At 41.5% G+C, this 22,113-nt stretch overlaps 1 protein-coding gene across 1 annotated transcript in view; it reads right to left on the reverse strand.

Annotated features, from left to right (window-relative positions):
• The window catches only part of pipox (pipecolic acid oxidase), a 36,764-nt gene extending 30,641 nt beyond the window's left edge, over positions 1–6,123 (reverse strand). Inside the window, exons 1-2 of the mRNA XM_030744898.1 lie at positions 5,706–6,123; positions 1,054–1,202 (exon numbers count right to left, since the gene is read on the reverse strand). Of these exons, the coding sequence (XP_030600758.1) occupies positions 1,054–1,202; positions 5,706–5,816 (260 nt within the window). The 5' untranslated portion in view covers positions 5,817–6,123. The remainder of the gene's footprint in view (positions 1–1,053; positions 1,203–5,705) is intronic.
• Positions 6,124–22,113: the final 15,990 nt, after the last annotated feature.

A 22,113-nucleotide genomic window follows, 5' to 3' on the forward strand; every position in this document is an offset into this window, starting at 1 on the left:
TGGCCATTAATACCCCAGCTCCAGCGTGAAGTTAGTGAGTCCCAGAGTGAGAGGTTGTGAGACAGGATCTGATTCACTAACCTGCCTGACAGATAACTGACCTGCTCTTTGCCAGCACTGCTTTCTCAGGGCTGCTCAGACATCTGTCAGCAGCCATAAGGCACAGACAACCGCAGCTAAGCCATTCATCACAGAATTTTATGACTCTGTCTCCCTGCGTGCTTGTGTGTTTACAAATGTGTGACAGAGAAAGGAAAAACCACACGAATGTATGCAGACTCGTGGATGTGGCACTTCATCTGGCCTGACCTGACAGAACAGATGATGGGTGCACAGCTGATGGATGTGCAAACACATTGTCATGTATGTGACAGTGAAAGGAAAATAGTCCAGTAGGTAGATTTGAGCTTAGCTCCAGCCCTTTTTGGATGCCGAATAGAGTTTTAGAAGCAGCAGCTCGCACCATTCTCACTTGGATATTTCTCATTGTGATGCAGACTTTTTTTTTTTTTAACCAGCCCAAGGGGCACAGGTGGCCTTCATTTGCAGACCCATCAGTCATGAGCTGTGGACGGGGAAGTTCACCGTGTTTCTAGGGAACATAATATGAGTCTGTCCTGGTACCACAAACTATTACACTGAGACACAAACAAACAATGTGTTAGCCAACTTACTTGTAATGAGAGCAAACAGGATTGTTCAAAGGGAATATGACCAGGAAAGTGAAAGTGCTGCTGGAAGGTTGCACACAGTTTAATGCCACTGTCATATTTATAAACAAACAAACTCCTCCTCAGTCTGCGAATGAAATGAGCTTCAGAGAGCTTTAAAAAAAGCCCCGTCCCACATTCAAAAGCACAGGAGCTGTCAAGGACTGATTCAGTGATGCTGGAGGTAATGAGAAAGTCATGCATTTATGGCTCCTGTGGATTGAGTTGCTGCTCTTGTGCGTACATAGCATCTTGAATGTGACAAATCTCTGTGTTCTGGAAAAGCTTTTGTTATGTTCCGTTTAATAGGTTTTCTCTCTGTGTGCTTCTGCCGAGTGCTTACCTGTACACTTTGACACCCGCCTCTTTCTCCAGCTGAGCCCACAGCTTGTAGCCCTCCTCCATCATGTGGGTATAGAAGTCCTGCTCATAGGCCTTACGGATGATGCGGGTCTGGCCATGGGAACTCCCTCGGCTGTGGGGCACGACAAACTGGAAAAGATGAGCATGAAATCAGTTGGTTAAATTACACTTTTCATCTGTGTATTTATACACCACTTTACATTTAATCATTATTTATCTCTGGCTTTTTCCCACAGTGTGTCTTTTGTCCCATCTCCCTCCCCTCACCCCTAACTGATTGCAGCAGATGGCGGCTACTCCCTGAGCCTGGTTCAGCTGGCCAGAGGTTTCTTTCTTTTGACCCTCCAGAGTCTGGAGTATAAGTGGCTATTTTTGACTACTTTTGATTTTTCTTTATATTTCACCTTAAAAATTGTTTTACCTTTCATTAGGTATAACTTTTTTCAGCACAACCTCACGTGACTACAGTTATTTTTTCATTTTGGCATACTGTATTAGTAAGACTGTTTACTGTGAGAACCACAAACATGTTTAATGACCAAAGGCCATGGTGTGTGAAATTCAGAGTATGAATCTCATAATCTACCTAAATTGGTGATCATAGGCTCTATAACATATCAGCAAACTGTGTCTGAGTCCACTGGCATAACAGGAGGATCCAAATGGATCACGAACTCAGGTTGGATAAGGCCCAGATCCTGTTTAGTGCAGCAGATAATTGCATATTTCAATTATTCATTGTTCAAATGGTGACACAAGCATGAAATTTGGCAAAGGTACTCTTCAAAGCCCTCTCCTTTAGAAAAGGGCTTTGGCCACAAAAAAAAAAAAAATCAAGTTGGTGGCCATTTTTCAAGATGTAGCCAGTCGCCTTCTAGCCTAGGTGTATCTAAGGATATAATTGCTTCTGAGAGAATTTTTATCATCTTACAAGCTGAAGAATCTTATTTTTGTTACCATCACAGTGAAATTTAATTCCCAAGATGCCATCCAAAATGGCCACCACAAAATTGAAATAACGATCTCTGAGACTATTCAACATAAATACATCATTTTGGGGTGTTGATTTAGATTTCTGTGGTTGTAGATCCCAATGAAGCCATTACTACCGTTCTCAGACATTCAGAAGACTTTCCTGGAGAGAGTCAGTAAGGTGGCTCTTCAGGACATGGGCAATCCATTCCAGGAAAAGAGTCAGAATCTGTACTCCATTGAGACCAAAGACATTGCTCACCCCAGCTCAGCAGAACTTCTGCAGTCACCCTTTGAGAGAGGCCAAACTAAATTCCATGAGTTTTCACAGGCCTTGGAAAATAATCCAGCCTCAGTCTATGAGCCGATCAAAAAGAACAAACTTGATTTCTTCAGGCAAGGGTCTGCCTCTGTTGAACCATCAAAGCAGAAGCTGCTAAAGGAGGATTATCAGATGTTCTCAAAGCTGTTCATCTCCTGTCAGAGCAGAGTGTGATGTGCAGGAGTACTTCCAACATGAGAACAAGGCATCTCCAGCTGAACTGAGTGAAGGTGGAAGGCTGTACACTTGTCAGAAGTCTCGACTGACCTCTATCCTTGAGACTTATGTTGCACCAACAGACCAAGAACCAGAGACAGATGTCCTAATTGTAGATGGGTCAGCTTTGGTCCAGGCCCTGCCACTAAAGAGAGGAAATACCTTTGAGGACTAGGCAACTCTGGACTTCCTGCCATCAGTCCACAGCTATGCCACCAAGTACAAGATAACACATCTTGTCTTCAATGTTAAAAACCCATCCAGCCTCAAAACCACGACCAGGTCCCAACGTGGGCAGGGAGGAAGACGCAAAGTGACAAAGAATAACATCACTCCATTCAACTGCCGCAACTTCCATCCATCCATTAATTCTCTTGCAGCACCACCCCTTTTCAGCGGTGGTGGGGGCTGGAGTCTATCCCAGCTGTCATAGGGCGAGAGGCAGGGTACACCATGTACAGGTCGCCAGCCTGTCGCAGGGCTAACACAAAGACAGATAACCATTGATGCTCACATTCACACCTATGGGCAATTTAGAATCACCAATTAACCTAACCCCACTAACTGCATACCTTTGGACTGTGGGAGGAAACCAGAGTACCCGGAGAAATCCCATGCAGACACGGGGAGAACATGTAAATTCCACACAGAAAGACCCCGGCCAGAGGTGGATTCAAATCCAGGCCTTCTTGCTGTGACGCAACAGTGCTAACCACCACGCCACTGTGGTGCAACTTCCTTAGGCAGAATGACAAGACAGAGTTGCTCCAGCTCCTTGCAATCAGGGGTGCCCAAATGTCTGCACCAAACTTGGTCATTGTCATAAAGGGACCTGCTGTTCTTAGCACTGATGAAGCTGGTCTTCAGGTACTGGACAAGTGCTCGCTATACGGGCCAAGAAAAGGTCAAAGGCATGTTATTCTTTCATGCCTTCACAGGCTGTGACAATGTCAGCCTTTCACAACAAGAGCAAGAAAACTGCCTGGCAAACATGGGACATTTGTCCAGATGCCTCTCCTATCTTCTCCAAACTGACCTAGTACCATCTCACAGTGGAGGACGGCGACCTGGGGATCCCTGGAGATGTTTGCCATATTGATGTATGACAGGTCCAGCACTGCTGCCACTGTGGACGAGGCCAGGTTTGACAGGTTTGCCAGAAAGCAGAGGCCTTATGAGGCAATTCCATGAACCAGAGCAGCATTACTCCAACACAACAGTCTACCAGGCTGGTTGGGTGTGGGCCCAGGCAACCAAATGTCAGCCAGAACCAGAGAGCCCTGCTGACTGTGGATGGCAGAAGGTTGGTGAAGAATGGAAGTTTTGTCTCATAATATGCAATTATGCATACTACTATGTAAATATTTGTCTTTTGTGGCAGCCACCTTGGACACCATCTATGTCATGGTCAATATCACAGCTGGTATGGCCAAAGTAATATCTCTGCCACATTCTTCGACGCCATAAATGTTTAATAAGGCACCAAAAATCACGTCTATGTCTGTTAATTCCTGAGATGGAACAAAATTAGTTTTTTTTGGCAGCTATCTTGGATGCCCTCTTTTTTATGGTCCATATCACAGCATTTTTGGACAAAGTGACCCCCCCCAGTACATTTCCTGAGGCCAAAACCGAGGTCTGATCTTTGGAAAGTGTACATTGCTACATATAATCTGCAATGGACAATGAACCTCAGTGTGACATGGTGGCCATCTTGAAAAATGGTATCCATTTTGAATTTTCACGTGGCCAACGCCTTTTAAATTTTTTTTAAAGCAGAAGCTGTATAACATGTATGCCAAATTTCATACTTGTGTCACCATCTGAACAATTGCTTCAGTTATCTGCTGCACTAGCTCAGCCTCCAGTCACGTCCCAGCTCATCCCGTCCGGATTTGTTTCTAATTCCTTAATTTTTCTGGCACGATCTGCATTCTTTAATTAAAATGGCTCATCCTCCCAAAACTGTACTGAAATATTTAAAATGCATAAAGCTGAGGCATTTTGTAACATGTTTGCCTTTAGTGGCAAAACTTCACATTCATTACAGACTTGGAAAGCTGCTCTGAATGTTTTCAGTTAAATATGAAACTATGACTGAACTCTGACCTTTAGCAGTAACTCAGTGAACCATCTGTGCTGAGGCTGTCAGAGAGCCGTCATCTATCAGTGAAGCTGATCTTAGATCAGATTAGAAACGCTTAAACTGGGAAACATCAAAGCAGTTTTTCTCTAAATCTCATTACTTATTTTTATCCAGTAATGGCAGAAATAATAAAATTCTCTATTAAAGAAATGAATAAAATGAGGCTGCAATTCCATCAATAGATTAAATTTTACTGAATAATTATTTAAACAATTAAATGGTCATAAACTGAACTGTCATAAACTGCAGCAAAAACAGTTTTTATTAAATAACAAACTGACCTGAGGTCAGCTCTGTTCCCCAGGGTCTGCTGCTGTCTCAGTCACTAAACTCAGTCTGAGCTGTTTCTCCACATTTTTATCTTCACTTTCTGTCTCCTGCATTTTGTCTGTCAGTCTGCAGCTGAATAATTAGATTTGATAAATTAAATGTAAAATTAGGATTCAGCTTCATCTGATGAAAATTCAAGTTGTGTAAAGGACAGCATATAAAGCACACTGAGATTACTGTTGTTGCAAACTGGCACTACGTAAATAAAATTGAATTCAGTTAAACATTTGAAGGTTTCAGCTTCTTAATTTTCTGGCTTTGTCCTTGGAATTATTTCAAGGAATTTACTAAAACAGTATGGTGGTGTTACTTAGGACTAATGGTTATGGAGAAATATTTTCTGTGTTCTTTAAAGTTTAAACAGCAGTGAGATAATCAACTAGATGACCTTATTAGTAAAATAACCATCAGCTTGATATAGAAAGTCACAGTTACAATGTAATTTCACCGCCTATTATTCTCACAAATCAAGTGATTTTACTTTTGATATTTTCACAACTAATCTTCAATACTTTATTCTTTTGTGACATCCTCCATGCATGAAGAACTTACTTGTACTCAGTCACAAGTGTAATGGAGTACATCACAGTGAGTCAGAGTGACTCCTGTGGAATTAAAAGCAGTACTTCAGTCTTTTGTAACACACCTGTTCCAGCAGCAGAGTCTTCTTGTTCTTTTTTGCCAGCTGATAGGCCGTGAAGGAGCCCTGGATGCCCGCTCCGATCACTATGCAGTCGAAGTCTCCGCTGGTCGACATGTTAGTTATGAACTTACACACAGACCCGGGTCGCCTTTTTAAATATGCCCACAACGCCTACCAAAAGCAGCGGGAGGACGAACAAAACTGTCGGGAGCAGTTATGCTGGACCTTGGCCGTTTCGCAACATATGCGGACTTGTTAAGCGTCACCAGTCCCAGCGTGCTCTAATCAAAGCAGGCGTCAAATCAAGTGGACACGCGGCTCGCTTTGAACGTGATATCGGGTTACAGAATGACTTTTGCTCCGTCCCTCTATCGAGGATGTGTCGGGTGGTGACATATACAGGTACATATGTCTATGCATATAAACGGTATGTGTGTCTATGGATGGTGACTTGTGTGTGCTTGGCGCAGAAAAGTATCCCAGAATGCATTTCGAATGAAACTCAAACGCGGTAATGGCAAAGGCGAGCTGCCAAAACTGAGGGTGAAGTTTTGAAAAATGTTTCTGTGACAGAAAATAAACTTTTCAGATGTTCATGCGTGAACTTCAAGTATCTGCTCGATATTGCCTGTTTGGAAAAGTGCTCCCTTTCCCACCGGTGTGACAGCTGACCGGACGGTCGAGGCTCTCTCCTGGCCTCATGCCACTGAGTGGAAGTTAAACACAGTTAAAATTCACTCAGGTGATATCTGACGGTTGATGTTTGGTTTATTTCAGTGTTTCATTTGTTCCTGACTGAAAACAACTTGTTTTGAATTAAAGTTAATATTAAAATGTTTGAATCCAGGGAGGAACGAGTGGGCCTTCTCACCGGGAGCAGAAACATCTGGAGCAGCGTGTTGATGCCGGTCGTGAAGACTGATGTCAATCCTACTCCAGAAATGATCACATTCACAGCAAGATTATTGATCTGTGTAGCCGTGCTTTTTCTCACCTATGTGTGTATTTTTGGTTACTGTTTGTTTGCTATGTTTTTTTTTGTTTACAGGTGCAGCAGCTGAACCATTGTGTTTTCTACTTGTGCTCTGTCCTCTTGTTCTTATATTTTTCTTCCTATTTTATCCCCTTTTTCTTTCTTTCTTTTTTCACCACCTGTCAACTCCGGTATTGCCACAACACTTACACACTTAGGTGAACAATAACACAAATGAATAAATAAAAGAAAAAGAAAATCACAAGCAAGAGGAGCCTATAGAGAATCTGTAGAGCTCATCTTGGAAAAGCAAATATGTTTGGAACAGTGCTTTCAGATCATAATTCTTATTCAAAAAAAGAGAAATGATCAAACTATATGTTTTTAGTATTTAATCTACTCTATTCCAAACACCAGCTGTCTATTGTGAGTGTTGAGTGTCTTCTAGAATAAATATAATTTTAACATCCAACCTGTTTGTTTTTGTTCAGTAAGCAGCATGCATATTGTTTTTATTAAAAAAGATGATGTTTGTGCCTCAGTCCTGTAGTGACTGTTGTTGCTTAGCTGAATGAAGCTTGTTAGACACGATGAAACAAATCATATGAATCTGTGGATGTTAGAAAAAACTAATAATGGTCATGAATCAGGCTAAAGTCAGTTCTTTAGATCTAAAGACAATATTATTAGATTTATTATAGTTTATACAACACGTATGTTATTAAAATGTAACAGGGGTGTTGATTATTCAGCATTTGTTTCAGTATAGTGGTGTACAGTTCTTTACTACCTTCTAACATCACTCCAATGTTGATGGGCAAATCAGTCCAATCTTTACAAATTAGTTCACATTGATGCCCTTTACATAACCGAGCACAGTGCTTAAAAACAATAAAAAACAAACAAACAAACACTGGAGCTGAACTGTGATGTCATCAAGTACTCTGGTGTTCCAGTTGTAGAGTGATCGCTCTGCATCCTCCTGTCCTCAGGACGTCTGGACTCCCAGGTGAACTTGCCAAGTATGCACTTATGATCAGAAGTGTGGACATTGTTGGTGTCTGGATCTGCCTCAGGACCAGTGGACAATAATGCACGTGACACAGCATGAGTGCCTGACAAGCTTACTGTAGGGAAAAATAATGGCACATAGACTTTGTCCCAACTCAGGGGCTGCATCTTTCAAAAGCTGCATTTGAAAGCCGAGGCGACGAATTTGGCTCCTCCAAATGTGACCCACAAATGCACCCTTATTTTGAAGGGCATGCCAGATGTATCCTTCGAGGTCTTCCCTATCCCAGAATAATTCATAGCAGTGGCAGTGGATAATTTTTTTTCCAAAAAATGGCTCAAGCAAATGAGCTGAAGAATAAACTTTAGAAGTACGTCATGGGTTTTATCTCACTGGAATAAAACACTTTAGGTGCTCCAGTAGAGAAGAAAAGGGCTACATAAGAACCAGTCCATTTACCATTTACTTATTTATTAAATGGCACAAATGTTAAAATAATGAACATAAAAAAGTTACAATTTGCTACACCTCAGTAAAGTTACGTGATATTAGTGATGTTAGTCGGTACTTAATGCGACTCAGGTTCCACTTGCCTTTAAAGCCTTTACTTTAAAATGTGCGCCCTTCAAAAGTTGACTTTATTGTAGACAGGTCTGAATGCCGGATGGTTTTCAGCTTTTTCCACATGTATGCACATGTTTTTGTAAGTTTAAATTGTGTTTTAATCTGGAAACTTTGGCCTGTATTTGGTGCCTCAGTATCTTCTGATATTTCTGAGGTAAAAGTAGAAATACATGATTAAAAACAAGACCACTGTGAGGAAAACACAAAATTCAGTTTCTTAATGGTGAACTGTATTTCATTTGTATTCTGGGATAAAATCTGCAGGTACAAAAATGCAAACAGATGAAATAGTTCTAATTATTTAAACTAATACATTTATTCTCATAATTATTCACGAGCATACAGGAAAGGGTGTAAAGATAGAACGACCAAAAAAACAGTAGAACTAAAAAATTTGAAAGCACAGTTTTCTTTATTTTTACTATTTCAAAGTGCAGAATAAAACTGAAGACATCAAAATTATTAAAATGATGAAATAGAGAAACATGAAAAGATTTTCAAAGATTTTAGGAGAAGCTTCTTTAATAGTTCATCCACACTTCAGTTCTCTGTCAAAGCAAATCTAATGATTAATTTTACATGTGAAGAAAGCACATTTAGGAGTAAAGTAGCTTATAAAAGATACAAGTAAACACTCCTCTGAACTGATAAATAATGTATTGTTAGTCATATTGTTTGCAGGCGTGTTGGTCCAAGGTTAAAACCATCTGTGGCAGGATCCTTCCGGTTTCAGCTGGGCTTTTTCCAGCACTGCTGATGTTACACTTTCTCAGTAGCTCAAAGTTCACCTGTAATACTTACATAACCACAAAAGCCTCAATCCACAGGTCACTCCTCTGCAGCCCTGGAAACAGGCAGGCATAGAAGAAATGTAATAATTTCACAGTGTAATATTCTGGCACAGTAAAAATATATCTAAACTTTTTAAAGTGCTCCCAGTCAGCTGGAGGCTGACTTTTTCTGAGGCTGGTAACTCTGATCAACTTATCCTGTGCAACTCTTGGTCTTCCAAGAACAGGTTCACCCTGAGCAGATGTGACTGAAATGAATGTTATGCTGCCTGTATTATCTTCCACAGCATGTCTTTTCTTCTGTTTCCCTCCCCTCAGCCCCAACTGGTTGCAGATGGTCTTTACCTTACAATATAAATTGTACTGAGGCAACTGTTTGTTATGATTTGGCGCTATATAAATAAAATTGAATTGAATTGAAATGAACTCTAGCATCATTTAGGTGGTGGTCAATGATAGTCAGGAGAGGCATATGTATAACTCCATACATATGCCTCTCCTGTGGATCCGCCCAGACCTGTAAAGTCTGTGCAGTGGCACCCTGACTGCCATTAGGTATCAGGATGAAATCCGTGGATTCACTGTCAGACCCTACACTGGTGCAGGGATCCAGGTTGCACCTCAGACTGTCCAAGAGCTCACTAATACCCTGGTCCAGATCTGGGAGGAGATCCCCCTGGACACCACCTGTCATCTCATTAGAATTCAGTTTAATTCAATTTTATTTATGTAGCGCCAAATCAGAACAAACCTCAAGGAGCTTTATAATGTAAGTTAAAGGCCATACAATAATACAGAGAAAATCCAACAATCAAAACTACCCCCTATGAGCAAGGACTTGGTGACAGTGGGAAGGAAAAACTCCTTTTTAACAGGAGGGGCAGCCATCTGCCGTGACAGGTTGGGGGTGAAGGGAGGGAGATGGGACAAAAGACATGCTGTGGAAGAGAGTCAGAGTTTAATAGGAGCATGCCCCAACAATATCAGACATGCATACAAGCACATGGGGGGTCATACAAACTACTGAGTACCATTCTGAGTTGCAAAAGCCCACACACATAACAACTCAGCAAGTGTGACAGAAAAGATCAGAATAAAATAAGCTGTAATTCATCCATTAGGTTGGACATGTACTCATCCTATGTACAAGAATTAGCAATTATATTTGGCTAATCATAATTTAATACCATATAAAATAACCATGAGCTATTAGCAGTCAGGCTAGCATTGGAGAAATGAAGATGAACTCAGAAGTTAGAATGGAAGGAGCCAAAAATAAATCACAAAAATGTATCTAATACTTATTACCATAGCTCTTGAGTAAATGACACAATTTTTGCAATTTTGCTTCTGTACAACATCACAGTAGATTTTAAATCAAACAACTCAGATATGATTAAAATGCAGAGTTTCAACCATTCAAGTGGTTTAAAAGTATGACATTAACTGTGTTTTGCACTCAAAACAAATGACATTTAAAATAAATTTAAATGTAAGGATTTTTTAAATACTGGAATGAAATCTTTTGCAGTCATGACTCACTGCCTGAAGTGTAGAATTTCATCACCAAATGCTTTGTTTTCGCCCTTGAGATGCCTTGCCAGGCTTTTGCGGCAGCTCCCTTCAGTTGCTGCTTGTTTGTAGGCCTCTCTGCCTTCATGTTGTATTTACAGCATGCTTTAGGTCACTATCCATTTGCACGCCATCTGATCAAAGTATAGCCCTGGAAAAGCTCGATGCATGCTTAATAATCCACGTCAGATTTCAGAAAGTCTGTCTGGACACATTTTCAGTGGGAGAAACATTTCATCACTCACCCAAGTCACTTCTTCAGTTTTCAAATGAGTCATAAAAATGATTCTGATACTGAAAACACTGTGCATGAATGGTTCAACACAAAATATCATTGTTTGCTGGGATCAAACTAATACTGAAACTCATTTCATGCATGCATTCCAACAACTTGTAACAATAAAGCTCAATACAATTGGGAGAATATGTGTTCTGAATTCAATTCAATTTATATAGCACCAAATCACAACAGCAGCCATTTCAAGGCACTTTATATTGTAAAGTAAAGACCATAAAATAATACAGCAAAAACCCCAACAAACCTCCACCAGTGACAGGTTCAGGGAGGGGCTGCCATCTGCCACGACCGGTGGGGAGTGAGGGGAGTAAGACAGGACCAAAGAAGAGAGCCAGAGATTAATAATAACTAATGATTAAAAACAGAGTGGTGTATAAATATATAGCAAAATATAGTAAAAGTAAAAAGTAGTCAGAAAAGTAAATACTCAAGTAAAGTACAGATACCTGAAAAATCTACGCAAGTACAGTAACAAAGTATTTGTACTTCATTACTTCCCACCTCTGGTAGGCAGATTGATCCAAATACTGATAGTATGGATACCAATACTGGTATTGGTATCAGATCGATACTAGTGCGCTAGGATCGATGCTTTAGTTTGTTTGTCTCCTGTAATCCCGTTCATCAGAGGGGAGACATGTCTGTGCAAACACCCCCTCTCATGCAGGCACACCTCCGCCACCTCCGAACTGCAAAAATAAACCTCAAACATGAAAAATGAAAAATGTCTGAATATAATAACCCTTTGTGTAGACTGCCAAGTCTGTTTTATTTAGATAACACATTTAAACATCAGAAGTTGACCCAAAGTGTTTAAAAGACAGCAACATTTTCATTTCAGGTCTCCAAAAAAAACCCTGTTTTAAAATACACGATAAGCTGAAAGGTGTGTATTATTGTGTTAACTAATTATTGCGGAAAGTATAAATCACAGTGATTTAATGGTCATTAAAATATGTTAAGAATTTGCAAATTGATGATCATTGATTGCCAATATCATTACACGCTGCTCTCCTCTACATAAGCTGCCTGTATAAGTAAAAAGTAACAGTATTGGTATTGGTATAATCAATACCAAAAGTATCACACACCACTACCATACAGAGTAAGTATCTGGTTAGACACCATGTTTTTAAGATTTGTAGAGCTCAGTATACTAGTCACAATTTTATCTGAATTTAGAAGCAGGAAATTAGAGGTCATCCAGGCCTTTATGTCTTTAAGACATTCCTGCAGTTTAACTAATTGATGTGTGTCATCTGGCTTTATGGATAAATAAAGCTGGGTATCATCTGCATAACAATGAAAATGTATGCAATGTTTTCTAATAATACTGCCTAAGGGAAGCGTGTGTAGTGTAAATAAAACTGGTCATAGCACAGAACCCTGTGAAACTCCATAATTAACCTTAGTATTTGAAGACTCCCTATTTACATGAACAAATTGGAGTCTATTAGATAAATATGATTCAAACCACTGCAGTGCAGTACCTTTAATACCTATAGTATGCTCTAATCTGTGTAATAAAATGTTATGGTCAACAGTATCAAAAGCTGCACTGAGGTCCAACAGGACAAGAACAGAGATGAGTCCACTTTTAGAGGCTGTAAGAAGATCATTTGTAACCTTCACTAATGTTTCTGTATTGTGATGAATTCTGAATAGCAGTATTGAAAGTAGCTGTATGTAATGTTGCGTGTGTGATGGTTATGAATAATTTTTCTCTAATGGTTAAAATTTTATTGGTGAAGAAATTCATGAAGTCATTACTAGTTAAAGGAATACTCGGCTCAACAGAGCTCTGACTCTTTGTCAGCCTGGCTACAGTGCTGAAAAGAAACCCGGGGTTGTTCTTATTTTCTTCAATCAGTGATGATTAGTAAGCTGTCCTAGCTTTACGGAGGGCTTTTTTAAATATATAGAGCAATAAACTTGTTTTCCAGGCTAAATGAAGATCTTCTAAACTATAGACATGCCATTTCCTCTCCAGCTTACAGAATATCTGCTTTAAGCTGCACTTTTGTGAGTTACAGTATACCAGGGACTCAAGCACTTCTTATTCAAGGCTTTCTTTTCAGAGGAGCCACAGTATCCAGTGTTGTATGCAATTATGAAAAACTATTAACAAGATAATCGACCTCTGTGGGAGTAGAGTTTAGGCAGCTGCTCTGCACTGTATTGACACATGGTATTGGTAAATGGAGGAATTATATCTTTAAACTTAGTTACAGCACTTTCAGAACAACATCTATGGTCATGAAATGTATTTCCTGCTGCTCTGTAATCTATTATTGAAAATGAAAATGTTATTAAGCAATGAGAAAAGAAATGAGAGTTTTCAAGAACACTTTTAAATGTTCAGTTTCTATGCCATATGGTAAATGGACTAGTTCTTACATAGCGCTTTTCTACTCTAGCTGAGCACTCAAAGTGCTGACTGGAGCAGCCAGAAATTGAGTCGCTACCTGCTAGCGAATGCTAACGTAATTTTTTTGTTCCACCATGAGAATTAATCTGATGTTCAACATATGTTCTGCGTGACTTTTCTCCCAGGTCGTTTTTGGCCCATCTGAACCACCAACCTTCTGATCAGTAGATGACCTGCGCTACCTCCTGAGCCACAGCCACCCCCACCCACATGTCAGAACAAGATCCAGAGTATGATTCAATTCAATTCAGTTTTATTTATATAGCACCAAATCACAACATACAGTCACCTTAAGGCACTTTATATTGTAAGGCAGAGACCCAACAATAATTACAGAGAAAACCCAACAATTAAAAATGACTATGAGCAAGCACTTGGTGACAGTGGGAAAGAAAAACTCCCTTTTAACGGGAAGAAACCTCCAGCAGAACCAGGCTCAGGGAGGGGCAGTCATCTGGTCAACTGGTTGGGGATGAGTTGTGGGAGATGGGACAAAAGACATGCTGTAGAAGAAAGACAGAGATTAATAATAATTAATGAATAAATGCTGAATGGTGTATAAACAGGGTGAAAAGGGATGAATGAAAAAGAAATGGTGGGTGAGCTCATTTACATTTTGAGAGAAGCCACTTGAGGCTAATAATAGGTTAAATGTAGTGTCGTTTTCAGCATCTATCTGAACTGAGCGCTAAATCAGATGAAAAGTCAGAGAATTTAGAGTCATGCTTTCAAATGCATTAAAACTCTGGGTGCATCTATGGTTGATTAATAAGATGGAGTGAAAAATTGCTGCCAGTCCTTCTCCTTGACCTGAACTTCGAGGATTCTGACAGATGGTGTCATTTGGGGGTGTTGATTCATTTAAACTTAATTTAATTTATTCATCCTGTTGTAACCAGGTTTCTGTAAAGCAGAATAAATCAATATGTTGATCAATTATTAAGTCATTTACCAACAGGGACTTATAAGAGAGCAGCATGGACGTGTGTTGGTTAACACTATTGCCTTACTGTTTCTCAAACTGCGGGGCACGGGCTCATGACAGGTGGGCCGTGAATGACCTGGGAGAAAAATCATTCACAGCATGTTGAACATCAGATTAATTCTCACGGCAGAACGAGGAAATTACATTAGTATAAGCTAGCATGTAGCGACTAGCGAAAGTTTTGTGAACATAGGGCCGTCATGCTGCTTTGCCACATAGCCCCACCCCCCACCACTAGATGTCGCTTCACATGGGCCATGAAAACATTTCATTAAGCAAGATGGGGCATGACGGAAAAAGTTTGAGCACCAATGCCTTACAGCAAGAAGGCCCTGGATTCAAATCCACCATCAGGTCAGGGCCTGTCTGTGTGGAGTTTTCATGTTGCATGGGTTCTCACTGGGTACTCTGGCTGACTGGGTACTCTGAGAAAGACATGCAGTTAGTGGGATTAGGTTAATTGGTTATTCTAAATTGCCCATAGGTGTAGATGGTTGTCTGTCTCTCTGTGTTAACCCTGCAACAGACTGGCGACCTGTCTAAGGTGTACCCTGCCTCTCACCCTATGGCAGCTGGGATAGGATACAGTTGTTTTGCAACCCTGAATTGGATAAGTGGAAGAAAATGATGGATATAAGGGTGGACTGAAATTAAATTTGGAATGCCTTAAATTCAACCTTTACCGATGCCAACTGCATGTTTTCTTTCCAGATAAACTGGAAAGATGATCAAATATTTGCTGAAAAAGGGGTTAGCCCCCAAGGACATTCGTGCTGGCATGGTTGCTACATTAGGGGACGATGCTCCAGCTTTATCAACTGTGCAAAAGTGGGCAGCTGAATTCAAGAGGGGCAAGGAAAGCCTTGAAAATGACCCAAGGTCCGGATGTCCTGGCACAGCCACCACCCAAGAAAACATTGACCTTGTTCACCACATGGTGATAGATGATAGAGGCTTAACTGTTAATCAGATAGCTAGCTAATGCTGTAGGAGGCATCTCCTGTGAATGGGTTGAGAAGATTCTGCATAAAGATCTTGGTGTGTCAAAGGTTTCCACTTGGTGGGTGCCATGACTTTTGGCACCTGATCAAAAGCGCACCAGGCTGGTCATGTCGCACTTTTCTTTTTTTTTTTTTTGCATTGGCCACAGCGGCCTCCACGGGCAGTGGAAAGAGACAGGAAATGGGGGAAAGACACAGGGGAAGACACGCGGGCAAGCTGGCGATGGGCCGGGACCCGAACCCGCGCCGCTCGCACCGCAACGCAGCACATGCATGCGGTCGCTAGCTTCACCACCAAGCCACCCAGGCGCCCCGAACTTTGCACTTTTTGAAGCAAATCCAGCCGGTTTTCTTGAACGTTTCCTCACCCAAGATGAATGTTGGGTTCACCACTTTGAGCCAGAGACCAAAAGGCACTCCATGCAGTGGAAACACCCGTCTTCTCCCACCCCCAAGGAAGGCCAAGGTGGTGTCATCGGCAGGTAAGGTGACGGTCTCCGTCTTCTGGGATGCAAAGGGTATCCTGTACATTTGACTACCTTCAAGAGGCCAAACTATCAATGGAGAATACTATGCCAACTTGCTGAGGTAGCTCCGAAAGGCAATCAAGTCAAAATGGCCTGGAAAACTGACGAAGGGAGTCGTGTTTCACCAGGACAATGCTCCTGCACACAAGTCCGTGGTTGCAGTGGCTACTGTGCGCGACTGTGGATTTGAACTGGTTGATCACCCTCCATATTCTCCTGATTTGGCACCATCTGACTATTTTCTGTTCCCCAACATGAAAAAACACTGGAAAGTCTTTGGGAAGCAGTATGAGAGGTCATCTCTGCTGTTGAGGACTCTTTTGAGGGTCAGGATGAAAGCTTCTATACCATGGGAATCCAAGCCCTGCAACACTGATGGAAGAAGTGTGTGGACTGCAGGGGAGACTATGTTGAAAAATAAAACACATTTGGTCAAGTTCGACCATTGCATCGCAGTCAGCCTATGAAGTTTTTGGCCCACCCTCGTAGATGGGCTTAGAAGAGACAGACCTAATGCTTAATAATCGACATTTAACTGTTATAAACTTTGTTGCAGCTGAATAGCTGTATTGTTTTGTCTTTGTGAATGTTTTTTTAATTTGTTTTTTGATGTTTTTTGATACAGTCTTGCCCTATGGCTGGACCAACAGAACTTCTTTTTTGTTAGGGTATTGATATACCCCCGGACTCTTTATTTTTCTTACTGGAAAAAACATCAGAACCACACTTCACCAAAGATCAGCGCTATACATATTTTGTTGACGACTGCAAGAAAAATGACTACCAGTAACTGGATGAAGTCTAACTCTCCTACAACAGCTCAATAGTTACAAAAAGTTAAACTTGTATACAGTATATGATGGAAAAAATGACTGCCATCAGCATTCAGATTAAATTACCTTTATTTATAAGAAGATGGACACCTATTTTTCTCTATATATTTTGCCTGATGTGAAAACTTATCTGGAATGACAGGTTTGTTCTGTCTACAGTTGAATCATCAGTATGTACACAGATCCATATGTCAAATGAAGCTCCCCCTCCTTTGGTTTTTAGGTTCTGTTTTCTTTTTGATTTCTATTCTCTCCTTTTTTTCTTTGTTGTTTTTGTTTAAAATTACAGGTACATTTAGTTATTGGCAATAAAGTAAAGTTATTACTGTACTTTTCAAAATAAACTGGAGGACACTAATAATAAAATAATAATGAAATAAATTTTCTTTTGCATTAAAAAATAGAGTTTTGAGAAAGTTGTCTTTCCTAACCCTAACCATAGGTTTTTATTGCCTAACCCTAACCAAAACCTTTTCAAGGAATACACCCAACCATGGGAAACTCTCTGCTGGACTTCATCCAGAAATGTCTGCTTTAAAAGGGCCTCACTCTAGATCTGAATTTTTATTTCAGGTTTCTCTCAAAATAAAAGTAATCGCAAATTATTGTAATAATATTTTTGCTATGTATGATTCCTGTTCATTTTAAAGAGTAGCAATAGCCTTTATAGATTTTATCAGGTTTAACTCCATGTATACCTATTTCTGTATAATTTACACATGGACATTGTGAGCTTTAGGTTTTCTGGGGATGTTATTGGCTTTCTGCCAAAACTGTAAAAAAGCATTTTTCTTTTCCCCCCTCTTTCTCCTGTTTTCCATTTTTTTTTTTAAATTTGGACTAAAAATGATTTTTCCCAGGCACAGGAGTTCCCTCTGATAGTGTGGAGAGAGTCAAGCATTCATTTAATGATTTTTTTTCACCTCTTCTTCCAAGGACAGCTGGAGTGTCATCCTGAACAGTTCTCATTTCGAATCGATCAGTGCTCGGATAGCTTATCACCACTGACCTCTGCAACATAAGAATATTGAAATTGTCCTGGTCACTGAATCTTAGAGCCTCTTGGTTTTGAGTTTCTGTTAGCTTATTATTCTTTTTGGTTTCTGTGAAGTGATTTTAAGTTTTAAGTAAGTTTAAGTTTTGTTCCTTATTTTATTCCTCTGGAAAGTTAGTATTAAAATTTTCTTAGTGTTATTTATTATTACCGGTCCTGCGGCCTTTTGGTGTTTTGCTTATTATTTAAAGTCCTTCATTTGAGGTTATCCGTGGGGTTGAGTTTCCATATTCCTTGATTAGCCAGCATTTAGTTTCCGCGTTATTGAGTGGTTGTGTTGTTGTCATGGTCCTGGGTCTTCTGTTTTGTCTTTTTTTGGCAATTCTGTTCTTGTTAAATATTTCAGTTTGTTTCTTAGTTTCTTTATGTTTTAGATTTTCACCTTTACATCTTTAGTTTGTTCCTAGTTTTGACCATTTTGAGTTTTGTATTGTAGCTCATTTTGCTTCATACTTTTGTATTCAGTTTTGTTCTGCTTCCTTTCTAGTTTCTAATTATAGTTAATTCCTCCCCCCCAACACGCTGAGTGGGAGGAGGGGGCGGGCGGGCCTTCTCACACCCCAGTTCCATGCACCCCGCCTGGGATGGGGACTGGCTCATTGTTCGGGGCTGAGTTGGCTGCTTCCCTGGGTTGCCGCTGGCTTGGTGCTGGTACCCGCTCTCCCACATTAGGTGTCCATGTATGTCACATGTGCGTATGCATGAGTGTGTGACTGGTGCATGCGAATGTGCGTGCGTGTGTATGTGCGTGTGTGTACATGAGGGAACGACTGGTACGTGTGTGTGTGTGTGTATGTGCGTGTGAGTGTGAGTGTGTATGCATGAGTGTGTGACTGGTGCATGCGAATGTGCGTGCGTGTGTGTGTGCGTGTGTGTACATGAGGGAATGACTGGTACGTGTGTGTGTGTGTGTACGTGCGTGCTAGTGAGAGTGTGTGTGTGTGGACAGCTGGGCCTGGGTTGGTGGCTTGCCAAGCCTTGGCACCTGTGGGACACGGAGGGTGGGAGTTACCCCTCCCTACCGCTCCACGCTGCTCCTCACTGGTCGTCGCTGCCGCCCCTGGGGTGTGGGTGCCCGTGGGTCCCGGGGTGTGTGGCCGGATGTCTCGGCATGGTTTTTGGCCTGCTCCCTTGGCGGCCGTGGCCTGGGGGTGGCTTGGGCCTCTTTGGCGCGTGGGGGGGGCTCTGCCGGGTGTCGGGCTGCTCTCGGGCGTTTGGGGCCTCGGGGGCCTCGGGGGCCGCATGCCTGGCCCGTGCTGGGGGTGCCGGCCTGCCGGGGGGGGTGGGCTGCCCGTCGCCTCTGGCTCTCTGGACTCTAGCCCCTGGATTGTGGGGGTTCCGTCTGTAGCCTCCCTCCTTCCTCTTCTGGGGAGTGTACGCGGTTGCCATCGGGATGTGTGGCCCCAAGTCTTCTGAGCTCCTGTGCTGTGGATGGCCTGGGTCCCCTGGGTCCTTCCCTATCTGCCTCTGGATCGCGGGGGGCATGGTTGCAGTTTCTCGCCCTCATTATCGAATACATTGCATGACAAAGGCGCATACACACACATTAATACAAACAATAAACTTGTGTGTGTGTGTGTGTGTGTATATGTAGGTGCATATGGGTGTGTGTATGGATGTGTGTGTGTGTGTGTGTGTGAGTATATCAACACCTTTTATTTATTTATTTATTTTTTTTTTTTTTTCTCTATCTCCTTTCTTCCTTTTCTCCCCCCCCCCCCCCCCCTTTTCTCCCCCCCACCTCTTGTTCTTGCCCCTTCCTTGTTGCCTGTCAGACTTGGCATGAATAACTAAATAAAAAGATAAATAAATAAAAATAAAATTGCAAACATTAACAAGAAGAGCCTATAGGAAACATATAGAACTGTTCTTGTCAAAGCAAATATGTTTGGTACATCAGTGCATTCGGATCATCATTCCGATTGTGAAAGATGCCAGACATGACAGGCTATAAAAAAAAAAAAAAAAAAAATTCCTCCAGTTTGTTTTCCTGCCATCCTGTGTTCTGTGTCAAGTCTGCATTCCTGCACCCATGCTCAGTTGCTTCCTGTTTTATTTTGCTAGTCTTGTGTTTCACGTGCGTTGTGTTCAGGTTTGCTTCCCTTTGTCTCGTTAGATTCTGCACACCTGTGTGTCTTGTTTTCCCCAGCTGTGTCCTCTCTCTCTAATTTCCTTGTGTGTATTTAAGCCCTCAGTTTTCCTCAGTTCTTTGTCATATCCTCCCTTATGTACTTGTTCAGTGTTTTCTCTTTGGTCTTTCAGCTTTTGCATTTCTGGCTCCAGTCCTGCCTTGTTTTTGAATTTTGGATTTAGGAAGAGACTTCCATATTAAAGCTGCTTATTTGAGTTTAAGTAATTTCTTCCAAGGCGCATACACACACATTAATACAAACAATAAACTTGTGTGTGTGTGTGTGTGTGTGTGTATATGTAGGTGCATATGTGTGTGTGTATGGATGTGTGTGTGTGTGTGTGTGTGAGTATATCAACCCCTTTTATTTATTTATTTATTTATTTATTTTTTTTCTCTATCTCCTTTCTTGCTTTTCTCTCCCCCCCCCCTTTTCTCCCCCCCACCTCTTGTTCTTGCCCCTTCCTTGTTGCCTGTCAGACTTGGCATGAATAACTAAATAAAAAGATAAATAAATAAAAATAAAATTGCAAACATTAACAAGAAGAGCCTATAGGAAACATATAGAACTGTTCTTGTCAAAGCAAATATGTTTGGTACATCAGTGCATTCGGATCATCATTCCGATTGTGAAAGATGCCAGACATGACAGGCTATAAAAAAAAAAAAAAAAAAAAAATTCCTCCAGTTTGTTTTCCTGCCATCCTGTGTTCTGTGTCAAGTCTGCATTCCTGCACCCATGCTCAGTTGCTTCCTGTTTTATTTTGCTAGTCTTGTGTTTCACGTGCGTTGTGTTCAGGTTTGCTTCCCTTTGTCTCGTTAGATTCTGCACACCTGTGTGTCTTGTTTTCCCCAGCTGTGTCCTCTCTCTCTAATTTCCTTGTGTGTATTTAAGCCCTCAGTTTTCCTCAGTTCTTTGTCATATCCTCCCTTATGTACTTGTTCAGTGTTTTCTCTTTGGTCTTTCAGCTTTTGCATTTCTGGCTCCAGTCCTGCCTTGTTTTTGAATTTTGGATTTAGGAAGAGACTTCCATATTAAAGCTGCTTATTTGAGTTTAAGTAATTTCTTCCAAGTTCTGCATTTGGGTCCACACTCTGCCTGCCACACAGCCAACATATGACATGAGGATGTGACCTGACATGAACCCAGTGGATGTGGATTTTTGAGCAGCAGCAGGTAGCTCTTTCTATATTAGAAAGATGGGCCACTTGGCTGGCCCCCAGAGTTGTTTTGTCTCCGCTGGTGGCCTCCTCCTGAACATCTGAAGTGCAACCTGGCAGCGTTAGATGGGCTTAAACATAACATCCTAGAGGTGTTCTATTGGATTTAAGTCAGGCAAGCGTGGGGGCCAGTCACTGGTATCAATTCCTTTATGTTCCAGGAACTGCCTGTGGCTGTAGCTCAGGAGGTAGTGCAAGTCATCTACTAAACAGAAGGTCAGTGGTTCACTGGCTGCTCCAGTTTGTATGCCAACGTATCCTTGGGCAAGATACTAAACCCAAATTGCTCCTGATGCATTTATGGGAGTGTAAATATGAGTGTGAATGTTAGATAGAAAGCATTTAGATATAGAAAGTGTTTATACATGGAAGTTCCTGTCAGGCATCATAGTGGCTAAGATGAACAGCCACATGGCTCAATACATGAGCAGGGCCCAGAAAGCAACTGGCAGTAACACCAGAGGAGCAAAACACTAGCTACTGGTAGATAGAGCAGTCACTCAAGACTGTAAGACCAGACTGACCCGAGTACTGCTTGGATTGATTAAAGTTTAAAGCTCAGTACCTCATGTATTTCTCCTGGAATGCCTTGAAGCACTGGTTCCTGGGTTCCTCCTGGTGCACGAAAATGCCCAGTCTCATGTGATGAGAATATGTAGGCGGTTCCTGGAGGATTAATGAACTGATACTACTGACTGGCCCCCACACTCACCTGATCTAAATCCAGTAGAAAACTTCTGGGACATTATGTTTCGGTCCATCCAGTGCTGCCAGGTTGACTGCCCAGCAGCTCAGTGATGCCCTGGTCCAGATCTGGGAGGAGATCCCCCAGGACACCCTCTGTTGTCTCATTAAGACCATGCCCTTTCATTATTAGGCATGCATACAAGCATGTGGGGGCCATATAGAACTACTGAGTACCATTTTGAGTTGCTGTAATGGGAAAATTTGGCAAAATTGA

Source organism: Archocentrus centrarchus, chromosome 13, assembly GCF_007364275.1.
Source record: "Archocentrus centrarchus isolate MPI-CPG fArcCen1 chromosome 13, fArcCen1, whole genome shotgun sequence".
NCBI classification, from domain to species: domain Eukaryota; kingdom Metazoa; phylum Chordata; class Actinopteri; order Cichliformes; family Cichlidae; genus Archocentrus; species Archocentrus centrarchus.